Source organism: Dermacentor variabilis, chromosome 4 (assembly GCF_050947875.1).
Source record: "Dermacentor variabilis isolate Ectoservices chromosome 4, ASM5094787v1, whole genome shotgun sequence".
Lineage (NCBI taxonomy): Eukaryota > Metazoa > Arthropoda > Arachnida > Ixodida > Ixodidae > Dermacentor > Dermacentor variabilis.
Genome location: NC_134571.1, coordinates 96,611,963 through 96,622,436, shown reverse-complemented (window position 1 = coordinate 96,622,436; position 10,474 = coordinate 96,611,963). Strand labels below are relative to the sequence as shown.

General features: G+C 47.5%; 1 protein-coding gene across 2 annotated transcripts in view; it reads left to right on the top strand.

Annotated features, from left to right (window-relative positions):
* Positions 1–4,999: 4,999 nt before the first annotated feature.
* Positions 5,000–10,474, top strand: part of LOC142579546 (epidermal retinol dehydrogenase 2) — an 89,446-nt gene continuing 83,971 nt past the window's right edge. The window contains exon 1 of one of the 2 annotated variants that reach the window (XM_075689880.1): positions 5,000–6,063. In XM_075689880.1, coding sequence (XP_075545995.1) covers positions 5,593–6,063 — 471 coding nt within the window. In that variant the 5' untranslated portion in view covers positions 5,000–5,592. The remainder of the gene's footprint in view (positions 6,064–10,474) is intronic. The other variant, XM_075689879.1, reaches the window with a different exon arrangement.

The following is a 10,474-nucleotide window of genomic DNA, read 5'->3' as shown; positions in this document are numbered from 1 at the left end:
TATGCGTTAAGAGACAAAGCCGGCAATATCATTACTAATATGGATGAGATAGTTCAAGTGGCTGAGGAGTTCTATAGAGATTTATACAGTACCAGTGGCACCCACGACGATAATGGAAGAGAGAATAGTCTAGAGGAATTCGAAATCCCACAGGTAACGCCGCAAGAAGTAAAGAAAGCCTTGGGAGCTACGCAAAGGGGGAAGGCAGCTGGGGAGGATCAGGTAACAGCAGATTTGTTGAAGGATGGTGGGCAGATTGTTCTAGAGAGACTGGCCACCCTGTATACGCAATGCCTCATGACTTCGAGCCTACCGGAATCTTGGAAAAACGTTAACGTAATCCTAATCCATAAGAAAGGGGACGCCTAAGACTTGAAAAATTATAGACCGATCAGCTTACTGTCCGTTGCCTACAAAGTATTTACTAAGGCAATTGCAAATAGAATCAAAAATACCTTAGACTTCTTTCAACCAAAGGACCAGGCAGGATTCCGTAAAGGCTACTCAACAATAGACCATATTCACACTATCAATCAGGTGATAGAAAAATGTGCGGAATATAACCAACCCTTATATATAGCTTTCATTGATTACGAGAAAGTGTTTGATTCAGTCGAAACCTCAGCAGTCATGGAGGCATTGCGGAATCAGGATGTAGACGAGCCGTATGTAAAAATACTGAAAGATATCTATAGCGGCTCCACAGCCACCGTAGTCCTCCATAAAGAAAGCAACAAAATCTCAATAAAGAAAGGCGTCAGGCAGGGAGGTACGATCCCTCCAATGCTTTTCACAGCGTGTTTACAGGCGGTATTCAGAGACCTGTATTGGGAGGAATTGGGGATAAGAGTTAATGGAGAATACCTTAGTAACTTGCGATTCGCTGATGATATTGCCTTGCTTAGTAACTCAGGAGACAAACTGCAATGCATGCTCACTGACCTGGAGAGGCAAAGCCGAAGGGTGGGCCTAAAAGTTAATCTGCAGGAAACTAAAGTAATGTTTAACAGCCTCGGAAGAAAACAGCAGTTTACGATAGGTAGTGAGGCACTGGAAGTGGTAAGGGAATACATCTACTTAGGGCAGGTAGTGACTGCAGATCTGGATCATGAGACTGAAATAATTAGGGCAGGACACGTAATGAGGAGGGAAGATAACCGACGGTCATTAAGAGTTACGGAATGGATTCCAAGGGAAGGGAAGCGTAGCAGAGGGCGGCAGAAAGTTAGGTGGGTGGATGAGATTAAGAAGTTTGCAGGGACAACATGGCCACAACTAATACATGACCAGGGTACTTGGAGAAGTATCGGAGAGGCCTTTGCCCTGCAGTGGGCGTAACAAGGCTGATGATGATGAGGATGATGATCCAATTTACCTTCTCAATTTCTCTCGCTTTCTTTTGATGACTCCTGCATGGTTTTCTATATCCACTTTCAACTACCCTGCATTTGTTTGTCATCTTCCTTCACCTGTTCCTCCGTTCCGTGTCCACGCTTTTGAGGTACACATATTTGTACTCTTTAGTTGGTGATTTCTTTTCATCCATGTTCCTTAGCTTTATTTTTTTTTCAAAACTAAGCTTGATCTGCGCTTCTCTGACTTCAAAAGAAGCGCAACCAATATGGTACGCGCCATTTTTCATGTAGCGGCCGAATCACCCACTAGAATATCTAGTTGGAAAGCCGCAATAGGGGAGCTGTTCCCAGGGGGATGAAGCGTTTTTCGGTGGCAGAACAAAGAATGTATCTGAAAAAAAAAAAAACATTTCCACAAGAGCACTTCTATTTGGCATGGCTGTTGGAAAACAAGGCGACGCTGTTATCTGTGTTGCATCACGTCTCTCTTCACGCTTTACCTTGTCTTCCAGCACCCCTCCCCCCCCCCCCCTTCTTATCGCTTATTGTTCTGCGTGAAGTAATGGCTGAAGTAGACACCAGTCCAGCTCCATTTACGGGAACAGGGTGGATAGTGGATTTTTCTGAGCGTAACGGACCAATTGTAAGTCTACTGCCCGGCAAGGCCGCTTTTCAACGAAAAACTTTGGTCCATAGATTATATTTCTCTCTCTAAAAGCGCTACCACAGAAAACACAAAGGCATAAAGTTCACAAAGCTCTCCAAGAATACCTCCGAAATTTTCATGTCATAGTTTCCCCAACCCCAACACATACCGCCACTGTGAGGGAATGTATTGCTGCCATTTGATAGTAGCCTAATCCTCGCAGAGTTGTTTGGTGGTGGCAAACTACGAAGCTAGCTGTTGAATGGGAACAATACCTTGTTGTACTAGTCTGGTGGGCCAGAGTATTTTTGTTGGAAATGCTGTTCTAACGCATTCGCAGAATATTTTTGCAAATGATCATTTGCGTGATTTTTGGCAGTCAGATTGAGAGCTTGTCGTCACACGTTAAGAGCATTTAATAGGTAGAGTGATCCTTGGGTACGTTGTTTGATTCTTCTCGACGACACCGTATTTCCTTCACAATAACATTTCTTTGTTTGCAAATACACGTAGTTTACATTGATAATAATTGAAAAGAGCACGGTTACGGTATACCTGAACTGGACAGGTATATTTTAATTGACAATTCAAGAACGGGCTTAAGAGACCGCTTATAGTGTGATTGTGTACGCTGTCCCTCCCACACGTACTCAGTACTTACTCTCTCCCTTTCTTCCTCTTTCTATTCCCCTTTCCCCCACCCCCAGTGTAGGGTAGCAAACCGGATGCTGTTCTGGTTGACCTCCCTGCCTTTCCTACCCTTGCTTCCTCTCTCTCAAGAACGAAGGAGAGATTGTTACCCAGCAAATCCCTGCATCGCTCTTTCCCCCTGTGGTCTCAAAACATAGTTCTATCGCGAAATATATGTGGACTTATATATAGCCTGCCGGAGGGCTCGAGCTTTGAGGAGAACTGGGGGAACGTTATAAATGAATCTGATGGCAGAGACTAGTAAGACGTGCTGGCAGAATGGTGGCGCAAATGAAGGGAGAACATTAGATTGACGCGAAATATTTTGAATATGTATACTGTGCAAAAAAAAAAAGAACATGTTTAAAGATTTAAGCGGGAACAACACGTATGAGCCGCGACGGCGGCGCCATCTTGTACCTTAATCTGGAAAAAGCCACTACTATTTGTGGCTGTTGCAAAGGAAGAAAGGAAGAGGCTGGCTGCACCTGCGAGGACATGCAACTGAGCAGCCACAAGAGAAGGGCAAGAAAAATAAAAGAAAGAGAAAGTTTAGTTGAAAGCAAGTTACCCGAAAATTATGTCTGCTGTCCTAGATTTACTATATATAAGTATGTGCTATTCCACAAAGTATACTACTTGGTATATTTACAGAATATACAATAGTGATCAGTTCCAGTAGGACAATTTCGCCTCTCGTGCAGGATACATCACGAGTCCATGCCAGCTGGTTAGTGGGCACGATGGGCCGTTGTAAACATTCTGCGCTCGACCCATTGTCGATAGAGTGGAATGCGAAATATTTACGGGGTCCCCACTTTTGTCCCCTGGAGAGTGCGGAGGTGTTTTCAAAGTGGACACGCCACTGGCCTTCGCCTCTCCCAAAGCCCCCCCATACACGTTTCCGCCGACCAGGTTACACGTTTCCGCCGAGAAGCGGCGGTGGCGCGTGGATGCAGGGGCTTTAGCCTCCCCCAACTTCCGAGGCGCGCTCGCCGATATCTGGCAGGTACGAATATGGACGTCGCCTGCACGTCTCCTCTAGTGAGACGCGTCGACTGAGGAGAGAGGGAGAGCATTTATTGTGCGAAGGGCCCTCGGTTTCAGAACCTTTTTGCCTAGAAATAATAGCGCCACAACCCTCGTAATCCCAGAGGTATGCATAATGCTGGTGCTTCATTAGCGCACAGCTCACCGAACTGCCAACCATAGTAAGGAGGCTACGTTATGGTTTGACGGGGCCATAATGGAGGCACAGTGAATGAAGGAGGGGCAAAGTCAGATCAGGTGATTCGTAGGAGTACGCAGACATTTATTTATTTGTTTGCTTATTTACTTTACTTACTTTACTCACTCACTCACTCACTCACTCACTCACTCACTCACTCACTCACTCACTCACTCACTCACTCACTCACTCACTCACTCACTCACTCACTCACTCACTTACTTACTTACTTACTTACTTCCTTACTTACTTACTTTTTCTTACACGAGAGAACCTTAGATTTGTAATGTGTCGTTGGTCGCTGATACGTCAGAGAGCTAATGCCCGGCATAAAGAACATGTTGTTTATGTTTTTACTTTGATTTCTATAACTTGTATTAAGTCCTTCTTACTCTATGCCCCACAAAGAAACTCCGTCAGGCATTTTGAGATAGGTAAGTAATTAAGCTTTGGCGAAATGATAGGCCGCTTCCTGTTACGGGCTAGGAAAAATTTACGTGATTCCTTTCTTTTTTTATTTGGAACGCGATGTAACTGTTGGAACACCATACACAGGAAAATGCCTACCAGGAACAGCTGACTCACGCTATTTTGCAAGGACCCTCCCCCCCCCCCCCTTCCCTATAGCTAAAAAGGCTGGAACTTGGAAGCCTGTAACAGTGAACGCGGATTTCCTCCGACAGCTTTCTCGAATGCCTCGATGCTCGAAGGAAATCACGTAAAGAGAGCCGCGAGCTGCCACTGACGGCAAGTCGCTTGACGAGGCTGCGAAAAAGAAAAAAGTCGGTGCGACGAAAGAGCGGAGGGAGCGATAAAGGCGGGGAAAGGGGGCGAGACAAATTGGTGGTTCCGAGGAGGAAAGTACACACCGAACAGACAGGAAGAGGAGACGTGCTGGTTACGACAAAGGAATGATAGCAATAGGTGGGAGTGTCGAAAAGGGGGAGAGTTGAGAGAGTGACAGATAAGTGTCTGGAACTTTCGCATCCGCTTGGGAAGCAACAAGCGCGTGACAACGTTGGTAACGGCCGCCGGTCTCCGCTGCTGCCATCGCCTACAGGGCGAAGAAATCAGAGAAGCGAGATGCGCGAAACGCGCAAGCTGCCACCCCGAACTTGACAACGGAACGACTGCAAGAACCCGGCGAACGAGTGAACAACCTTCGTCCCCCGAGGGAGAAGGATTGGGAGACCGTAGTAGCGTAGTAGCGGTAGTACGGAGGGAGAAGGCAATGCCCAGTGGACGAGAAAGAGTTTGGCAGTCAAAGAGGGAGGGAGAAAAGAGTTTCACTCCCTCGGTGGCCGAGGCAAAACAGCATTCCCTCCAGTTGCCAATGGTGGGGGAAGGGAGGTGACAAAGGGAAGGCGAGAGGCGACAGTGGCGAGAAAGTTTCCTGCTCCGTACGGGACCCGTTGTGACGTGCGAGAGAGAGAGGGAAGAAAGAACGTGATTGAGAGGGAGACAGCGTATTTCGACGGAAAGGGGCTCTCAGCTGCCAAGTTCATCACAGCGTGCGCGGCGTCGGGCCGTGAACGAACAGACAGGGGAAGCAAACGCCGACGGAGCTAGCGGTCGAGTTGGGCCGTTCTCTGGAACTCCGAGTGAGTACGTACTCGGGGGTGTGGTGTAGCAACAGCAGTCTCGTTGGAGAGCGAAGAGGATCAGCCGGCACCATGGAGGTATCGGGCAACAAGGTGTGGCACATCGCGTACAATTTGTTTCTCGTGCTGTACTACATCGTCGAGGCGATCGTGATGAAGTTGGTGCCGCGCAAGTACCTGCACCGCAAGAGCGTGGCCTGCGAGACGGTGCTGGTGACGGGCGCCGGCAGCGGCATCGGGCGCCTGCTTTCGCTACGGTTCGCGCAGCGCGGGGCGCGCCTAGTGCTCTGGGACATTGACCGGGCGGGCAACGAGGAAACGGCGCGCCTGATCCGCGAAGCCGGCGGCAAGGCCTGGCCCTACGTGTGCAACGTGGCCGAGAGCAAGACGGTGTACGAGACCGCGGCCCGGGTCCGCGAGGAGGTCGGTCGCGTCGACATCGTCGTCAACAACGCCGGCGTCGTGTCTGGCAAGCGGCTTCTCGACCTGCCCGACGAGATGATCGTGCGAACTTTCCAGATCAACACCCTGGCCCACTACTGGGTAAGTAAGTGCGCGAAAACGCGTGCATACTGAGAACGCGGCGGCATGTTACCAGTAGTCGTGAATTCCTTCCGTGGCGACTTCGTCGCGCACGCATCTAGCATCGCCTCAGATCTGGCTGCAGCTTCCGAGGCAAACGCTGTTGATCAAGAGAACGTCGGGTAGAGGCGGCGACACGTCTTGTACGTACCAGCTGCCAGTTGACTATTACGAGTTGATGAGAGCCGGGAATGCGCACCGACACATCAGTCGCGCCAACGTCGTACGCAGTGTCGCCAAACCTTCTCTTGAGGCACGCCTAAAATGCTCAGCACGCACTTTCTCGTGTCTGCCGAATAAATACGCGATTGCGGACGTTTTTTGCGTGGCCCGACCAGTCCACAAATTGAGGCAAAGCCTTTCATCGCGTGAAGCCAGCGTTTTTAATCCCCGTATCGCCCACACATATAAAGAAGTTGTGCAGAGTTTTGCTTGTATAACAATGCGGACGTTTCATGGCTGCTATCTTTGTAAACGTGCCGACGCGCCCATACCAGTGGATTGTGTGACGAGCTGCGCTCACCTGTGCTTTCACTAATGCTAGCAAAACGTTCTGTGTTGGGCGGGGCGACTATCTATACCTAGTTTCTCAAGCGCTACACGGAGCCTTGGTTGCATAGCATTTCCAGGAAGCGCCCATTTCAGCTTTCCGCAATGTGAGCCAGTGGAGAGATATGGATACTTTATCCACGCACCGAGCATCGGGAGCTCGCCGCGGCCCCCACATGATAAGGAGCGCGTTAATCCGGTCAGCTGCCGAAAGGCCCGGGCAGGACTATAACGTCCTGGACGTTAAGTAACTCGTAGCCACACAGCAATGTTTGGCTCACAGTTACGCGTACTTTTAGCGAGTCCGTGAAACTGAAGCAAGCGTCTACAACGGGGACCGTTTAACGACTTTCGGGCCGGTATAGATATGCAGCTGTTCGAAAGCCTAAGGGCTGTGGCAACAGTTGCGTTTCGTATACCCGCTTGCAACAGCCTGAAAAGCACCTGTGCCTCTCTTCAATGTGAGCCGTTGCGAGACAGCGACATTAAAGAGCAAGAGATAACACAGTGTTACGCTTTCAAGGGCAGTGTTTTTAATGAGTTGGTTTGGTGCTGTTGCACAAGTATAGTATTTCTCTCAGAGAAAGCTTTAAAAAGTACATACATTTCAATTAATTCGGGTTTACTTATTAGCTCGTTGTGTATCAGTAAAATCGTTTCGCCCTGCCAAATATCTAAAAAGACCCCAACGCGCCACGCTCTTTTGTAATAACGTTGTGCACATTCAAGATTATTTAGAAGACAGCCATAAGTGGACTCTGCCGTTCAACGCCAGATACGAGTGTCCGAATTTGCCATGAACCTCTGGGTGCTCGCATATCTGTTCCTCACGCGGCCCTGCGGTGCCGGTTTTTGGCTGAGCTTACGAAAGCGAAGTGAATCGTTTCCGACGTAAATGACGAGCTGCATTATTTCAGCAAAAAGACAGAGACTCAAGTTTGCGCTGGGTTCACCAGTACACATTATTATGCTGACAATAAGCACGCCCCCCCCCCCCCCCTCTACCCCTTCTAATGGGTGATGCGCCAAGAACCGGGTATAGTTGTAGGAAACTCACAAATAACAGCAGCTACAGGAACAAAGCGAAGAGCCAGGCCGGTGCAATGTAACTATTCGATTCTGGGAATTTTTCTTTTCACAGCGGTTCATAACTGGTCCGAGAGGCGCTCCGCGCACACGTTACCATCGGTTGTGGTGGGGTGTGAACGGTGAATGATAAAAAGGAATTTTAGGAAACGATAAGGAATATCATTCAGGCCCAGTAACTAATTGGTACAGTAATTGTGTAGTTAGGCACCCTATAATCTGATTGCGGAAGAAGCAACCACTATTTGTGGTTATTGGAAGACAGAAAACGGAGCATTCTGGCTGGCCGCATTATGACACCTGAACAACGGGGGACTATTTCGTATGCTCACAGAGTACCTTCAATAAGGAAATTTTCTCGGAACGTGAACAAAGTGAGGGCACGTGTCAGTCAAGTACGCAGGATATATATATATAATAGGCCACTCTGTCGACGGGGTATCTGTAGGATCCCCACCTTTGTTCACATGTTTGAAGCGGACGCACGCCTCGCCCTCGTTTTCTCCTATCTCCCAGGTGTGTACGCCGATATCTGGCATGCGTACAGATCTGGGCGACACTTGCGCGTCCTCCCTCGCGGAGAGGAGAGAGTGGGGAGGAAACCTTTTTTGTGTGCGGTGATTTGGCTTCAGAAAGTTATTTTCCATAAATATAATTGCCCCGTTTTCCACTGCCAGACGCGAGCTGACGTGGTACGTGTGGTTGGTTGTTTGCAAAAAAAAAAAAATAATAATAATAATAACTATAATAAAATACAGGAAATGACGCATTCATGGGATCACCAGACCCGCGTAAATAAAGGATTTCATGGGTTAAAGGCTATGCTTCTTCATCTTCGAGCTCAGTCTTTTAGGTTTTCACCATTCAAATGCTCTTGCTTCGACACGATGCTCAACAGAGCGTCGGTGTTGTTGTTTATTAAATAATGAAACCATGGGAAAATAGGAAACCGTATGACTGGATATTACAATATTTAAAAAAAATGCGAAGCAGGTAAGTGACAGCTGGTGAAATATAATACGGTATTCGTCGCGAGTAAATATGTGCAGTTGGGCTCGAACAATCCACTTTCGAGAAGAAAAAAAGAAGTGTGAGTCACATTCGTTTGTGGAATACCTTCCTCTTACTGATTCCCCTGTGATTGTCATTAACCGTGTTGCCCGAGAATGTCAGCGAGCTAGTGTATTTAAGACGCGATACAGGTGTGGCTGTTCTTATTTTAAGCTTTCTTGTGGTCGAAACGACTATCAAAATACTTTTGTGAGGCACGTTTCATTATCATTTGCCGCGTTCGTTACGCACGTATTATTTTATGGAAGCGAATTTCTTCCTCTGATTCTCCCGTCGTTATTAATGTACACTTATTCGGCGCGTGGGATATGCCTGACGTCAAAGAGCTTTTACACCATTTCGCAACATTAGTTATAGGACTGCTTCTGACAGCTGCGAATTCACGGTCGCTGGTTGGATAGGGCATACCTGTGTTTCCTTCTTGACATTCTTCTCTCAATTTTTGTTTTTTGTTTTAACATCTCTGTTTACGTCGACGCTATAGCCCGAAGCGTATGCCTCCCACCACCGACGGGAAAGTAATGCTGGTTGGTTGCCCGTTGTGGTTCTCGCAAATTTGCGACTTGGAACGATTTCATTCTGTTCTTTGTGACCGGCAATGCAGTGGTTTCTGCAGGAGAAACCGAAATCAAGCCAGTGAGTTTCGTGATCAAGCCAATGAGTTTCGTGGTACCACCAAGAAGCCACAACTTCAGGAACAAACTTCTGCGATAGTACAGCTTGCGAGCCGCGTTTAGACGAATGAAAAAAAAAAAAAAAAAGAAAGGAAGAAAGAAAGAAAGCAAAGGGGGCTTACGGGTGTGCTATTTCGGTTCGTATGAAGAAACCTTGGGGTGCATGGTGTATAGTAGCGGCAGATTCAGATCAACATGCGGCGTATAGGGATGCAGTAATCGTAATCTCAGCCATCAAACAGAACCTTGAAGTTTCACTGTCGAGAATACCTCTCCCCCTTCCACCCACATTTCTCTTGAGCTGCCTTACCGTAATATTCCAGTAAACAGTGGCATTCCATAGGAAGGCCGTCCTGGTGGTGTAAGACAGGGCACGAGGGCTCGTATTCATAAAACGCACTTACGCTAGAATTGTTCGCAAGGTCAAATTTCACCCGATCCTGATGCTGGACGTATAAATGTGAGCATAGGCTTACTTACATTTGTGCATATAGGTACAGGGATATATGGATAAATTTTGCAATTATAACAATTTTACCAGTTTCACGTCTCTGTGGTTTACAGTGCCAGCTTAAAGGCTACGAAAAAATGCGCGTACTTTGCTACACGCATGCACATAAACTACAAAGCATCAGGACAGCATTTTCAGCAAGAGAAACCAATAATAACTGAAGTAAAGAAAACAGCACGTTCGATACACCACGTTTAGTAAACCGTTACTAGAAAACGTGCATACACCTTCATTAGTAAGTCGGAACTTGTTTGATGTTTTCGGCAAACGATAGACTACCATTTAAAATGTGTAGTTTGATCATAATTAGGAGGAGGCAGCCAGCGAGTGGCAAAGAGCACTTACGAACGATAAAATTTGTGAATGTTGGGCCGTAGGTGTTTATCACATATGTTTATTCTCTCTTGAGGCGTTCGCAGTTTGCCCGGTATTCGATGCTTGCTCGACAGTAGTCACGGTTTGTATATAGGATGGCGCGCGT